Here is a 17,213-nt window from a genome sequence, read left to right as displayed (position 1 = left end):
TTATAGATAAGTTTATCGAGGTAAATTACTTACATTTCATAACAAAAGTCACTTAAAGCTGAATCCGGAGTATAGGGTGGATGAGGGAGCACTTTCGAAGCCTAATTTTTGATTTTATGCCATGGCTTGGCAAGGAGAGGCACAAAAGCTATGAAAATGAAAGCAGTGATAAAGTCAGATCCTGCTGTCATGTTGCCAAGGTACGTTTTGCTGGATGTAAGGATCGTTTAACGATAATCGTGGTACGATTAAACGTTGAACGATAATTGTTGTTAACCATTTTGCTCAGAGCGTATGTGATTCGTTAATCTTTCACTGGGCGCCAAAGTTAAAAGAAATATATTGATCAGAATGAGTTTGAAGTTGAAGAAGAGATGCAAGACAACCAAATACTTCTTCGTTTGTGTGGGATGATAAGATCTAAAAAACACCGTCTATTTGAGATCAAAAATGAAGAGAAACTACATCAAAAATTGATCGCTCCCATGTACGTGAAGAAAGAATAAAATTTTTCCAATTATACGTAAATGAGTGCATTTTCATGAACATTTAAAGCCCTGAAACCAATATAAATTTTTATTTTTTTCTATTCCCATAATTTTTTTCGTAAATCCGCCGTAAAATCGAAGTTTTCAATGTCCACAATTTATGCAAAAGAATTGAATATATGTCGGTTTTCACATGACAGCGTGGGACTTTTTAGTAGGTTTTTTATTTTAAACAATGTTATATCTAACAATATTCAATTCCACTTTGTGTTACGATAATAAAAAAACACATTTTTAACTTTACAAATGTGCGGATACCAAATATTTATTCAAAGATTCATTTTATGACGTATGAAAGATACATCACCTTCGCCCCGATCGTTTTATCGTTATTACTTGTTTTAGGACATTTTTTGACAGAAAACAGTAAAACTTTTCATCGGAGATATGTCTTTTTTTTATTAATTCTCTTTTATCGCACCTGATAGTAATTTTGTTTTGATTTTAAAGCACGTAAATGTTTTTTAACAATGAACTGAATATCATTTGTTAACCTACATTTCAGCGTTAGCACAATTAATAAATAACTTAATAATAAACAACTGATTCAATGGTAATTTGAAAAGGTGGACTGAATGTCCCAGATATTAGAGTTTGTAATTATTTTCCCTAGTGTCTTTATTATCCAATTTATAAACGTTGTTTTTCTGGTGTTCCATTGGAGAGTTAAAAATACTGAAAAAACCTTTGTAATGATAAATTTAGGACCCTAAAAGGGACACATTTTGTGATCGCTTAGTCTCGCAGCATTTCTGATTAATACTTAGACCACATACTTTGACTGAGGAAGTGTTATTCATTGGATCGTACATGGATTACTACTTTGACCGAGAAGGGGACAAAACAAACAATTATCGGGAGGTGGTTGCTCCACCATAAGTTGTTGTTAGCTAATATGTGGCTGGGACCTCTAAACAAGTCGTCGACTTTTGGAAAAGGACCTGATGTGGAGTCAATTATTGGTAAACTGGATCTTAAGTTACTAACATTGCTTGACATTGTTAATAGTGCTCCAAACTTTTGGCCTGGTCTTATCCTCTCATTTTTCATATAAAAATATTTACATATTTTTTTTTTGGATCGCAAAAGACTCAAGTTAGGTCCTGAAAATTTGTTTCATAATTTATGGTTATGGGAGGGCGCGGTAATTCCCCTCTTAGAACTACCAAAGGCCTAAGTCCTTAAAAAGCTAATCAGACACTTCCTTTAAAACTTCTAAAGTCAGTGAGGAATGTATAGAAGACACGGTCATCTAAGATGCAATCTCCATCTCATACTTGCAATGTTCAAAACATATGACAAGGTTAAAGTCACTGAGGAAACTATAACCTTGTCATATGTTTTGAACACAGCAAGTATGAGATGGAGATTGCATCTTAGATGACCGTGTCCGGTTGAAAGACCAGCCACCAGATGATTGTTTGTCTCAGATTGTTTCATACCAGGTGTTTCCATCCATCACTCACCAGGTCATGTAAGACTTTTTTACACTAAACATAAGTCTAAGTACACCAATTTGGCAGTTATAGCTTTTATAGCATCTCTGATGATTTTGTTGTGTGTCAGTAGTCTCCAGGTGATGGCATCGTATATGAGAAGAGGCTTAAATAACGAAGTGTATATCCAGTGAGAAATTTTCGATGAAAGACTTCATGTAGATTTGAAAACAAGGTAACCATGTGTTTCTACAAGAGCTGGTTTGGATCCAAAGTGACGTTTATCTTCTAGAATATACAAAAGTATATTCCAGAGAATATATCCCAATAATACACCTTCTACGGAGAAGAAGCTCAGTCTTTTTGGTGCAGATTCTTTAGCACCAATGACAAAGTCTTGAATGTTTGTTTAAAGTTTTGATGAACTTCTATATCATTTCAGGGTACTTTTGGACATTTCTGAGCAAGTAACTGTTCGTTAACTGTATCAATTTTTGTGACAACTTATTCAAAATATTAATAAACGAAAGTAAAGTGTAGAATGAAACTTTTAATTTATATATTAGCTGCAATGGAAATAGATAACTAACAACAAAAAGAAAACACGGAAATAATTTAAATACAGATAAAATATTATGATAAATATTATAAAAACGATTATATATACTTTGCTACAATCACAGTTCATAATGGGTTACCGTAAAATACTCCTATTATCATGTATATTTTCAGTCAAATACTTCGTTCGTTGTATTCCATTTGGACAGTATAAATTACATAGATATCCATCGGAACAATCGTATTCAATAGTACATTTGACTCCGACATTTACTAAATATGATTATGATACGTTTGGAAGTGAATTTAACGACGATACTACAAATGAAGATATAGATAAACTGGTACAGTATGATCATAAGAATAATAACACAATCAGATGTGAAACTAATGATACAGGATCGGGAATTAAGAACAAATTCACCATAATATCTGAATTATTAGCAACAATAAATGGATGCAAAGATGCTACTGATATTACTGCAATTTCCAAGTTCAACAGTAACAATATCGATACCGATTCTACAAATATTTCTGAGAATTATTCGACAAAACCAGAATGGGAGAATGCATCTAATACCGTAATTCATAACTTAACCGATGGTGTCAACGTAGATTCCACCACAAGATATGAAAACACCGTATTCAATATATTTACAACAATAGCTGATTGTGAAGACGTATCTGATGTTAATAACGTATCTGATGTTAGTATTGATCAAAAATTCACAGGTCAAGGTAATGAAGATACTATCACTAATTCTGGAGCGATCAATGGGACAATATCGGATCAATTAACAACAATAGCTGATTGCGAAGATGTATCTGATGCTAATACAAATCACAACTTCACTGCCGATGGTATTGGGGAAACTACCACTAACTACGAGATGATTACTGAGAGAAGACCGGATTTATTAACCACAACAGCTGATTGCGAGGATGTATCTGATGTTAACACGAATCACAACATCAATGGCGATAGTAATGAGGAAACTACCGAAATTACCACTGATTCTGGAACGTTTATTGCCACAATATCGAATTTACTAACCACAATAGCTGATTTGGAAGATGTATCTGATGTCAACACAGATCACAACATCACTGGCGATAGTAATGTGGAAGCTACCACTAACTCCGGAATAATTACTGAGAGAATATCGGATTTATTAACCACAATAGCTGATTGCGAGGATGTATCTGATGTTAACACGAATCACAACATCAATGGCGATAGTAATGTGGAAACTACCGAAATTACCACTGATTCTGGAACGTTTATTGCCACAATATCGGATTTACTAACCACAATAGCTGATTGCGAGGATGTATTTGATGTTAACACAAATCACAACATCACTGGCGATAGTAAAGTGGAAGCTACCACTAACTCCGGAATAATTACTGACAGAATATCTGATTTATTAACCACAATAGCTGTTGGCGAAGATGTATCTGATGTTAATACAAATCACAACATCACTGGCGATAGTAATGTGGAAACTACCACTAACTCCGGAATGATTACTGACAGAATATCGGATTTATTAACCACAATAGCTGATTTGGAAGATGTATCTGATGTCAGCACAGATCACAACATCACTGGCGATAGTAATGTGGAAGCTACCACTAACTCCGGAATAATTACTGAGAGAATATCGGATTTATTAACCACAATAGCTGATTGCGAGGATGTATCTGATGTTAACACGAATCACAACATCACTGGCGATAGTAATGTGGAAACTACCACTAACTCCGGAATGATTACTGACAGAATATCGGATTTATTAACCACAATAGCTGTTGGCGAAGATGTATCTAATGTTAATACAAATCACAACATCACTGGCGATAGTAATGTGGAAGCTACCACTAACTCCGGAATAATTACAGAGAGAATATCGGATTTATTAACCACAATAGCTGATTGCGAGGATGTATCTGATGTTAACACAAATCACAACATCACTGGTGATAGTATTGTGGAAACTACCACTAACTCCGGAATAATTACAGAGAGAATATCGGATTTATTAACCACAATAGCTGATTGCGAGGATGTATCTGATGTTAACACAAATCACAACATCACTGGTGATAGTATTGTGGAAACTACCACTAACTCCGGAATAATTACAGAGAGAATATCGGATTTATTAACCACAATAGCTGATTGCGAGGATGTATCTGATGTTAACACAAATCACAACATCACTGGTGATAGTATTGTGGAAACTACCACTAACTCCGGAATAATTACAGAGAGAATATCGGATTTATTAACCACAATAGCTGATTGCGAGGATGTATCTGATGTTAACACAAATCACAACATCACTGGTGATAGTATTGTGGAAACTACCACTAACTCCGGAATAATTACAGAGAGAATATCGGATTTATTAACCACAATAGCTGATTGCGAGGATGTATCTGATGTTAACACAAATCACAACATCACTGGTGATAGTAATGTGGAAGCTACCACTAACTCCGGAATAATTACAGAGAGAATATCGGATTTATTAACCACAATAGCTGATTGCGAGGATGTATCTGATGTTAACACAAATCACAACATCACTGGTGATAGTATTGTGGAAACTACCACTAACTCCGGAATAATTACAGAGAGAATATCGGATTTATTAACCACAATAGCTGATTGCGAGGATGTATCTGATGTTAACACAAATCACAACATCACTGGTGATAGTATTGTGGAAACTACCACTAACTCCGGAATAATTACAGAGAGAATATCGGATTTATTAACCACAATAGCTGATTGCGAGGATGTATCTGATGTTAACACAAATCACAACATCACTGGTGATAGTATTGTGGAAACTACCACTAACTCCGGAATGATTACTGACAGAATATCGGATTTATTAACCACAATAGCTGATTTGGAAGATGTATCTGATGTCAGCACAGATCACAACATCACTGGCGATAGTAATGTGGAAACTACCACTAACTCCGGAATGATTACTGACAGAATATCGGATTTATTAACCACAATAGCTGATTGCGAAGATGTATCTGATGGTAACACAAATCACAACATCACTGGTGATAGTATTGTGGAAACTACCACTAACTCCGGAATAATTACTGACAGAATATCAGATTTATTAACCACAATAGCTGATTGCGAAGATGTATCTGATGGTAACACAAATCACAACATCACTGGTGATAGTATTGTGGAAACTACCACTAACTCTAAAATGATTAATGAGAGAATATCGGATTTATTATCCACAATAGCTGATTGCGAAGATGTATCTGATGGTAACACAAATCACAACATCACTGATGATAGTATTGTGGAAACTACCACTAACTCCGGAATAATTACTGAGAGAATATCGGATTTATTAACCACAATAGCTGATTGCGAGGATGTATCTGATGTTAACACGAATCACAACATCACTGGCGATAGTAATGTGGAAACTACCACTAACTCCGGAATGATTACTGACAGAATATCGGATTTATTAACCACAATAGCTGATTGCGAAGATGTATCTGATGGTAACACAAATCACAACATCACTGATGTTAGTATTGTGGAAACTACCACTAACTCCGGAATAATTACTGACAGAATATCAGATTTATTAACCACAATAGCTGATTGCGAAGATGTATCTGATGGTAACACAAATCACAACATCACTGGTGATAGTATTGTGGAAACTACCACTAACTCCGGAATAATTACTGACAGAATATCAGATTTATTAACCACAATAGCTGATTGCGAAGATGTATCTGATGGTAACACAAATCACAACATCACTGGTGATAGTATTGTGGAAACTACCACTAACTCTAAAATGATTAATGAGAGAATATCGGATTTATTATCCACAATAGCTGATTGCGAAGATGTATCTGATGGTAACACAAATCACAACATCACTGGTGATAGTATTGTGGAAACTACCACTAACTCCGGAATAATTACTGACAGAATATCGGATTTATTAACCACAATAGCTGATTGCGAAGATGTATCTGATGGTAACACAAATCACAACATCACTGGTGATAGTATTGTGGAAACTACCACTAACTCCGGAATGATTACTGTCAGAATATCGGATTTATTAACCACAATAGCTGATTGCGAGGATGTATCTGATGTTAACACGAATTACAACATCACTGGTGATAGTATTGTGGAAACTACCACTAACTCCGGAATGATTACTGTCAGAATATCGGATTTATTAACCACAATAGCTGATTGCGAAGATGTATCTGATGGTAACACAAATCACAACATCACTGGCGATAGTAATGTGGAAACTACCACTAACTCCGGAATGATTACTGTCAGAATATCGGATTTATTAACCACAATAGCTGATTGCGAAGATGTATCTGATGGTAACACAAATCACAACATCACTGGCGATAGTAATGTGGAAACTACCACTAACTCCGGAATAATTACTGACAGAATATCGGATTTATTAACCACAATAGCTGATTGTGAAGATGTATCTGATGTTAACACGAATCACAACATCACTGGCGATATTTATGTGGAAGCTACCACTAACTCCGGAATGATTAATGAGAGAATATCGGATTTATCAACCACAATAGCTGATTGCGAGGACTTATCTGATGTTAACACAAATTACAACTTCAGTAGAGATAGTAATGTTTGTACTACCACCAACTCCAGACCTGTTACTGCCACAATAACAAATTTTTTAATATCAATACCTGTTGGCGAAGATTTATCTGATGTTAAAACAAATGACAACTTCACTGTTGATAGTTATATAAATAATACCACTAACTCAAAAACGATTAAGGTCACAATACCTGATATAATTACAACAATAGCTTATAGCGAAGACGTATCTGATAATATCCCAACCACAGCAACATTAGATTGTACTTCGGAAGTTAATCATTGTAGATCAACTGAAAGTGTAACTATCGATCCGATTGCTTGTGTTCAGCCATTTTCTGATACGTCCTTCGATTGTTTAGTTACTGAATATGCTGTCTCGAAAAATAATTTGATGCAAGAATATAATTCAAATGGTTTTTCACCCAAAAATCAATCAGATTCTGAGAACCATTCAAAACTACGCTCATACAAAGGCGAAAAACATCGATTGTGTCTATTCAAACAACCAGCTGGTGATAAGGTGGTTCATTCACATGAACTGCGTATAGAGAAGTTGATTTTAGAACAATTAATTCAGGACTTTGAACGTAAATTTCCTACAAAGTGTAGAAATTCAGAAAAACATCAGCATAGAATCAATGTGAGGAGCATTACTTGACCAAGATAAAGAGTTAAATGTTTTCCTAATATTGTATTTACATATTATGTTTGAAAATAAAATATTTATATAATATAAATCTAGTATTATTGTCGACCATAATCCAGTTATTTATATATTTAATTTACTAATGTGGTGAAATTTCACGAAAATCTTAATTTTAAGTAGTCAGAATTATACAACATACCTGGCTGATTGTAGTATTGACAGCTGGTATCAAGTTACTAATACATTGTTGATGATATGCATCAGTTTTCACTGAGCCCTTTATTCCTGTTTCAAGCAATAAACGCAATAAAAGTATGTAATTAGTTTCGACCAACCGCTCATTAGAAAACATAGAAACTCATAGCAATTATAGGCCTTAACCCCTAGACTGATTCTATTTCAAACTGTCAAAAGTATTCTTTGCAGATGAATGTGAGCTTTGGTTAACAAATAACCCATGATCTCGAATAACGCATTTCAAATAGTCGGATTAATGCGTCGTACTTATGGGTTCCTCGATGGAGAAGGGCATGAAAGTCTTCAGATTCTGATCCAGAATTTTCAGCTCCTTTCTCTGAGGTGTGTAAGATCATCATCAATCAAGTAACTTTACAATGGTCTAAATAATTACCTGAAAGCATGATTTGTAACCTTATTTATAGAATAAGAGAAGAGAAAAGATCAAAAATTAGTTCTCCATTCAAATATCAGATAAATCAGATCGATATATCACGCCAAAAAAAAACATTGATGATATTCTTCAGAAACATGATTCTAAAACATCGATGAAGATTAAGATAAAAACAATAAAAAGCTGAGAAAAAATAACAGTGATGGAATCATTTCGTGTCCTGCTCGTGAATTGGAATATACATACGCCAACAGAAGAATGGATTAAATGTGAAAGCTGTTCTTTATGGCGGTACGAGCAATGTACGGCTTTTGGAAATAAATACCCATTTATTTGCGATATTTGTCTTCAATAATAATGTCAGAATTTGCCCCACTAGTAAAGGATATCTCCTATTTCAAAATACTTTACTATTTAGATTTTTGGTTCATTTGGTTATGTGGTATTTAAGGCTTAAGGGCGTCGCTTTGTTCCAAGCTACCCTAATCCTAAAAGATGTCGCTAGTTTCCTTCTGCAACGGGGGATAGGAGTAGCAGTCTGTAACTTTGGGTACACTTCACTAAGCTTTCACGACTACCAAGTTCACGACTACGGTCTTTCCCGTTCCACTTAGTCCAGAGCGTTATAATCGTAAACCCAAGTGGAATGGCTTTAAGCGTTGAGATTAATATTAATACGAATGGAAAAGCAGAAAAAATAAAGCAAAAGCTTTAAGAGGTTGTGCATCAATTTGTAAGTCATTCAATTTTTCAATAGAGAGGTTAACTAATTCGTATTAACGTAAAATAAAAATGTCTTCTGCGATAGTAAGATTTATTAAATAATGAGATAAATTCTCACAGTTGTAATCTTTGTTGCTTTGAGTTTTAAAAATTCTTTCAACGCTTACTTCGATCCATCTCTTGACATGGGTCGTCGTCAGCTCTGGTCGTCGCGACGGCATAAGTGACGCTCTCGCCGCGACCACAATATAGTTCTTCCAATATCAATTGAGGATTATAAAAACCCTTGCCGACAATTTTGTTTGATCTACCATAGGCGTAGATATACCTCATTTTATAAATTTATTATTTTTATAAATACTTTTAAAAATATTATACATCGTTATTTAGACAGATCCACTTAGTTGTAGTCCTACTTGAAACTTAGAAAAAAATCATTATTAACTTGCTACAATTCCATTTTAAATTATAAAACGTAAATAGACGAGTAAAATGTACCTGCCTGTAAGGGCGATTGGTTTAAACAGGGTACCAGACGTGAACTGAGCCCTTTTTGTACCCCATTCGTCTATTAACATCCGTTTATTCAATTTTTTGTGTTTAAAGCCACATGCTGACAAAACTTGACTTGACCTTTTGCTATATTACTTCTAATGCAATCCTGTTCTCCTTATATAAACTGTCTAACGCTTAAAATCTTGAGTAGATTTGTTTTTCGGTTCTGTGAATAATCCACAGCAACCCCTTTCGTGACTAAATTTATTTACACTAGTTAACTGAGGAACTCTTATTATGATTGCCGAATATTTTCCTTTTTTAAACATTCGAATATATTTAAAATAACTTGCTGTATTTGTAAATCTAAATTTTATTTTATCAAATTCATACCTGCCTATTCTCACGACTCTGTGAATTTTCATTGTTTTCATTCGTTCATGGTCTAAAGAACGCCATATTTCTATTTATTTAAAGAAATTTATGAATCTCACCAAGCAACACCACTGCTTATCGCAGGCTGCCAGGTAGGAATATTTCGAAGAAATTGTCTATATACGCCTTCCGACAGTTTCCGCCAATAGAAATGCATTTATGTTTACGATTCGATGTTTTCATTGGTAAACAGTGGAGATGATGAGTCCACGTGGACTGATGGTTTTATTTTATACGGGGAGTAAACATTATTTTTAATTTCTCAATTTGGTGTGAGTGCAGTGCGTATTTATAAAATATTGATTATTCTTCCCATAACTGTCTTCTGTAATTAATAGGCCTAAAAGAGAATTTCAGGCGATATGAACGCTTAGTGGAATGCTCCAAGTATGGTTTAAGGATGATTAAGGACAAGGTTAATTGAATTTAGTATTGAAAATATGTAGGTAATTAGAGCATTTATTTTTAAAAACAAATTAATTTTTCATTTCTAGGTTATTTCCGATACCAAGTCGCGCTAAACTTTTGTGTATTAAAAAATGCTTTTGTCGAATAAAGTGAATAAATAGTAGTTTTTATAGGTACTGATCATGCCATTGACACTGAATAATAATTAAAAAATATTATACTGGTTGAAAAGTCACGTTGTGATACGGAAAACATTATATGTTTATTCACTGCTACATTGGAATAAAAACATACACAATAAAAATTTGAATTGTTTTAAATAAGATTTATATTCAAGAAATTAAATCTTTAAATAGTTATTGTTAAAAATAAATATAACAATTGATTTTGTAGAATTTCTAACCTCACTGTATGTAACATCGGCAAACCAGGAATAAGCTAAATTATACAAAATTTATACAAAAGAAAATAATTTAAATAACAAAGAAATTATAATTTTTTAAAACATTTCAATATAAGTTATAACAAAATACTAAGCCAAAAACAATTTACTTTGGTTTCAATTTATATAATAAATACTTTTTGAAAATATTCCCATCTTGGTTTTGAAAAGTTATATATTAAAAAAATTATTTGTAAATATACGAATACAAAATATGACATCATCAAGGTTTCATTCATAACTTTTCCATTTCTGAGGTTTGTTTGCTGATATTAACAATTATTAATTTGAAGCGGTTGACACGAGAACATTTTGGTTATATAATCCTTTAGTTCTGAAGTAGATAAACACGGGACTCCATCAAATTTCAATACAGGAATAAAGTATAAACTTGGAGCTTTGTTTGATAATTTAGTTGAGTCGTCTCCTTGGCACATTTTTATTGGTTGAACACAAGTAATTATTTCGCACGGTTTGGTTTCGTTGGTTGTTGTAGAATTTTCAGTTGTTGTCAGCTCTTTTGTTGATTTTGATTGTTCACTGTAATTTCCTTCAGGCATTGTAGAAACTGTAGATTCTTCAAAAGGTTCAGTTGTGAAGTGGCGTACGTCTTCACTCGTTGTTAATTCTTCGCTTGTTTCATTGCTGGTTGTTTCGCTGAGTATATCTTCTTCAGTTGTTAGTTCTTCGGTACTCTTCGTTGATGTTTCTTCAGTTATATTGCCCCCAATTGTTTCTGTTTCCTCAGAAGCTTCAGTTGTTTCACAATATATTTCTTCAGTTGTTGATATTTCAGGAGTTTCAGTTGATATATAACTTACATCTTCTCGTGTTGTTTCAGCTGTGGTATCACAACTTGTTGTTGTTTCATAGTTTATGAATTCGTTAGTGGTCGATTCGTCTGTAGTTTCCATGGTATCACAACTGGTTGTTTCGAAGCTTACGGAATCACAAGTAGTTAGTTCATCAGTTGTATCAGTTGTTTCACTATTAGTTGTTTCGTATTTTACAGATTCATCAGTTGTCGAATCTTCGGCAGATTCAGATGTTCCAATATTGGTGGTTTCGTAGCTGACGGATTCAGTTGTGGCCAATTCTTCTGTAGTATCATAACAAGTTGTATCGTACCTCATAGATTCATCAGTATTTGAATCTTCGGCAGATTCAGGTATTCCGTCAGTAGTGGTTTCGTAACTCATAGATTCAGTTGTGGCTACTTCTTCTGTCGTACCGCAACTTGTTGTTTCATATGCTACAGATTCATCAGTGGTAGAATCTTCGGAAGTTTCAGATGTACTTTCTGTAGTATAACAACTAGTTGTTTCGTAGGCTACGGATTCATCAGTAGTAGAATTATTGAATTCTTCATATGATCCATTAGTGGTTTCCCAACTCATGGATTCAGTGGTGGCCATTTCTTCTGTAGTTTCTGTAGTATAACAAGTTGTTTCATGTCTCATAGATTCATCAGTAGTAGAATCTTCAGAAGTTTCAGATGTAGTTGTTTCATGTCTCATAGATTCATCAGTAGTAGAATCTTCAGAAGTTTCAGATGTAGTTGTTTCAAATCCTACAGATTCACTTTCTTCTGTACTTTCTGTAGTAAAACAACTAGTTGTTTCGTAGGCTACGGATTCATCTGTGGTCGAATCTTCAGACTTTTCATATGATCCATCACTGCTGGTTTCGGAATTCATGGATTCAGTTGTAGCCATTTCTTCTGTAGTATCACAACTAGTTGTTTCGTAACGTACTGATTCATCAGTAGTCGAATCTTCGGAACTTTCAGATGTAGTTGTTTCACATCCTACAGATTCAGTTGTGGCACTTTCTTCTGTACTTTCTGTAGTATACCAACTTGTTGTTTCGTAGGCTACGGATTCATCAGTAGTCGAATCCTCGGAGTCTTCATATGATCGATCACTGCTGGTTTCGGAATTCATGGATTCAGTTGTAGCCATTTCTTCTGTAGTATCACAACTAGTTGTTTCGTAACGTACTGATTCATCAGTAGTCGAATCTTCGGAACTTTCAGATGTAGTTGTTTCACATCCTACAGATTCAGTTGTGGCACTTTCTTCTGTACTTTCTGTAGTATAACAACTTGTTGTTTCGTAGGCTACGGATTCATCAGTAGTCGAATCCTCGGAGTCTTCATATGATCGATCACTGCTGGTTTCGGAATTCATGGATTCAGTTGTAGCCATTTCTTCTGTAGTATCACAACTAGTTGTTTCGTAACGTACTGATTCATCAGTAGTCGAATCTTCGGAACTTTCAGATGTAGTTGTTTCACATCCTACAGATTCAGTTGTGGCACTTTCTTCTGTACTTTCTGTAGTATAACAACTTGTTGTTTCGTAGGCTACGGATTCATCAGTAGTCGAATCCTCGGAGTCTTCATATGATCGATCACTGCTGGTTTCGGAATTCATGGATTCAGTTGTAGCCATTTCTTCTGTAGTATCACAACTAGTTGTTTCGTAACGTACTGATTCATCAGTAGTCGAATCTTCGGAACATTCAGATGTAGTTGTTTCACATCCTACAGATTCAGTTGTGGCACTTTCTTCTGTACTTTCTGTAGTATAACAACTTGTTGTTTCGTAGGCTACGGATTCATCAGTAGTCGAATCCTCGGAGTCTTCATATGATTCATCACTGCTGGTTTCGTAATTCATGGATTCAGTTGTAGCCATTTCTTCTGTAGTATCACAACTGGTTGTTTCGTAACGTACTGATTCATCAGTGGTCAAATCTTCGGAAGTTTCAGATGTAGTTGATTCATATCCTACAGATTCAGTTGTTGCACTTTCTTCTGTACTTTCTGTAGTATAACAACTAGTTGTTTCGTAGGCTACCGATTCATCAGTAGTCGAATCTTCGGAGTCTTTATACGATCCATCACTGCTGGTTTCGTAATTCATGGATTCAGTTGTAGCCATTTCTTCTGTAGTATCACAACTGGTTGTTTCGTAACGTACTGATTCATCAGTGGTCAAATCTTCGGAAGTTTCAGATGTAGTTGATTCATATCCTACAGATTCAGTTGTTGCACTTTCTTCTGTACTTTCTGTAGTATAACAACTAGTTGTTTCGTAGGCTACCGATTCATCAGTAGTCGAATCTTCGGAGTCTTTATACGATCCATCACTGCTGGTTTCGTAATTCATGGATTCAGTTGTAGCCATTTCTTCTGTAGTATCACAACTGGTTGTTTCGTAACGTACTGATTCATCAGTGGTCGAATCTTCGGAACTTTCAGATGTAGTTGATTCATATTCTACAGATTCGGTTGTGGCACTTTCTTCTGTACTTTCTGTAGTATCACAACTAGTTGTTTCGTAACGTACTGATTCATCAGTGGTCGAATCTTCGGAACTTTCAGATGTGGTTGATTCATATTCTACAGATTCAGTTGTTGCACGTTCTTCTGTACTTTCTGTAGTATAACAACTAGTTGTTTCGTAGGCTACCGATTCATCATTAGTCGAATCTTTGGAAGCTTCAGATGTCGCAATGTTGGTGGTTTCGTGGTCTACGGGTTCTGAAACATCTTTGTTGTAATAATCAGTTGTTTCGTATTTCATGGCTTCAGCAGTAATTGGATTTTTGGCTTCGGATGTTTCACTATTGGTGGTTTCGTAGCTCATGGATTCAGTTGTAGTCATTTCTTCTGTAGTTTCTGTAGTATCACAATTAGTGGTGTCGTAGTCTACAGATTCATCAGTAGTCGAATCTTCGGAAGTATCATATATCCTACTATTTGTGGTTTTTTCGTAACTCATAGATTCAGTAGTTGATAATTTTTCAGTAGCTTCTTCCGTTTCTCTTTCGGTTATTACGGAACATTCAGTAGTGGAAATATCTTCGTCAGTTTTTGTTGATATTTCAAGTGATGGCGTCGATGTATAACTCTCATTATCACTGGTTGACATTTCTGCGGTATCATAACTTGTTGTTTCGTAGCTCATCGATTCAGTAGAGGACATTTCTTCTGTTGTTTCGCTTGATACTTCATCGGCTGATGTAGGTATTTCAGAAGAAATAGTCGATGTACTGCTTATACTTTCACTTGTTGCTTCATCAGAATTATCAAAACTGGCTGTTTCGTCGTTCATCCATCCGGCAGTTTCTGTTACTTTTGGGTATCCAAAAAAATCTGTTATAGAGCGTACTTCTTCACTTGTTGTAGGTTCTTCGATTGACTCTTGACTGGTTGTATCGTACTGTACAGATTCAGTAGTAGTTACTTCTTCTGTAGATTGTGTTGTTTCACTGAATATTTCTTCTGATGTTGTCCATAGTTTAGGAGTTTCACTTGATGTGAGGTTTATGGCTTCTGTTGTTTCATTGTTTACTTTTCCACTTGTCGTTTCTTCTATTGCTTTGATAGTGGTTGAAATTACTTCTGTTGTATTGGAAGCATCTGTACAAGTAGAATTTTTAGGTTGATGGCATATTTCTTCCAATTGTTTGATAAAATCTTTTGCACAAATTGGATTTTGTTGGTTATTCACTAAATGAGTTAGAATTTGTATAAGATGTCCTAATAAGCACGATTGTTCGGATGGGGTGACTACGATGTTTTTACAGTTACACTTTGCTGGTGCTGAAGACACATAACTACTTGTCACTATCAGTAACCCTAGTAGGGTTACTAGACGGCAGTAAAACATCGCCAAAAATGGCACCTTAAATTCTTAGTTCTACTTTTATATATCATATCTATAATGAAAATAATTTGGGAATGACGGAATTTATATTAACAATTAATAAATAAAAAACATGGGAAATACTATAGTTTGTTTAGAATTACAAAGGTCACGATATGGTGTAGAATATCAACTAATTGTTAATTACGGTTGTTTTGAATCATTCACCTTTCAAGGAAGACATAGAATCATATTTACTATATTGTATTATCATAATACTTATATTGGTTTTACCAAAGAAAGTTACTCGAAAAAAAAAAGTGTCACTTCATTGTTTGCCCAAATTAGTTATTAAAACACAGCTCGAACGATTTATTTAAATATTATAAACATTTATTAGAAGTGCAATTATTTAATTTTGAAAACATAAAATTTATAATCACAATTTAAACTCTGTACGAATAATTAGAGCAGTTAATTCTTGCTTTTGCTTCGCTCAAAACCACGTCAAACAACTTAGTTACAAAAATGAACAAATATATATAGAGTGTACCAACTGTCCGATACTTTAGAGCATTTTTAATTAAGAATAACACAGCACAATATTTTAGAGAGATTATATAACAAAAACACTATAATTGGGGACAATACAGTCATTTAAAGTTATAAAGGGCAATCAACCTCTAGAAAATTCTAACAAGAGTAGTAAATCGAACGTATACTAACTTGAGCTGGCAAATTGAAGAAACTAAACACGCCCTGAACAGTATAGATCGTCATTCTCAGGATATATAAGGAACGCTGATGTAATAAGAAAATTAGAAAACAAAGAACCTCCTGAACCTCCATCTCTTGTATATCAAGTTCATCTCATCAAGAATCTTCTAAGCGAAGACTTATAGAGAAGCATAGTTCAGCCCATTAGGTCGTTATCATGATATCTAAGAAAGGAATTAGAAAATAAAAAGTCTGACATTTTCCGATCAAGTACGTCTCAACAATGAATATTTCCAGCGAAATATTGAAGCATTATGATTTTGAGTTAAAAGAAATATTGTAAAAATTGATATACAGTTCAAAAGTCACGACGAAAGTTAATGTTGAAGTGGTTGGAACTGGTAACCGAAGCTCATTACCGTTAGCTCCTTTCTGAAAGAAATATTTCATATTGAAAGAGGTGTATCGAGGAAACAGATAAGCAAGCGACGTAACAATATATTCTGATAGACAGCTATTAAAGTAATTTATCGATTCAAACCTTGTCTCTTTGGATTAAGTTCCAAGTTACGAAATTGTAATTCCAAGAAAGAGTTTCAGAAGAAGAAAGAATATGTAAAAAAGTTATTTATAAATTTCTGGATCTCAATGAAAATATGTTTCTCAGAGGCTTTATTACGGAACAGTGCTGCCTCAGGAAGTACCTAATGAAGTGTAGTTGTAGAAGTGTAGGCTCATTAGGTGAAAAAACGCTGGATCACCTAGTTGTATAATGCTCCAGTACCAAAAGCAAATGCAGAGAAAGTTTTGTACAGGAATTTTGTAAGAATGACCACCTTGAAGT

The 17,213-nt window shown here is 34.5% G+C and overlaps 1 protein-coding gene across 1 annotated transcript; it reads right to left on the bottom strand.

Annotated features, from left to right (window-relative positions):
* Nucleotides 1-10,590: 10,590 nt before the first annotated feature.
* LOC130900164 (mucin-2-like) lies at nucleotides 10,591-16,596 on the bottom strand. Its single transcript, XM_057810566.1, has one exon. It carries the CDS (start codon nucleotides 15,674-15,676, stop codon nucleotides 11,270-11,272), a length of 4,407 nt encoding a protein of 1,468 aa, XP_057666549.1. The 5' UTR covers nucleotides 15,677-16,596; the 3' UTR covers nucleotides 10,591-11,269.
* Nucleotides 16,597-17,213: the final 617 nt, after the last annotated feature.

The sequence above is a fragment of the Diorhabda carinulata genome, chromosome 12, assembly GCF_026250575.1.
Source record: "Diorhabda carinulata isolate Delta chromosome 12, icDioCari1.1, whole genome shotgun sequence".
NCBI classification, from domain to species: domain Eukaryota; kingdom Metazoa; phylum Arthropoda; class Insecta; order Coleoptera; family Chrysomelidae; genus Diorhabda; species Diorhabda carinulata.
Note: the sequence above shows the minus strand (reverse complement) of the source record. Positions and strands in the feature narration are given on the sequence as shown.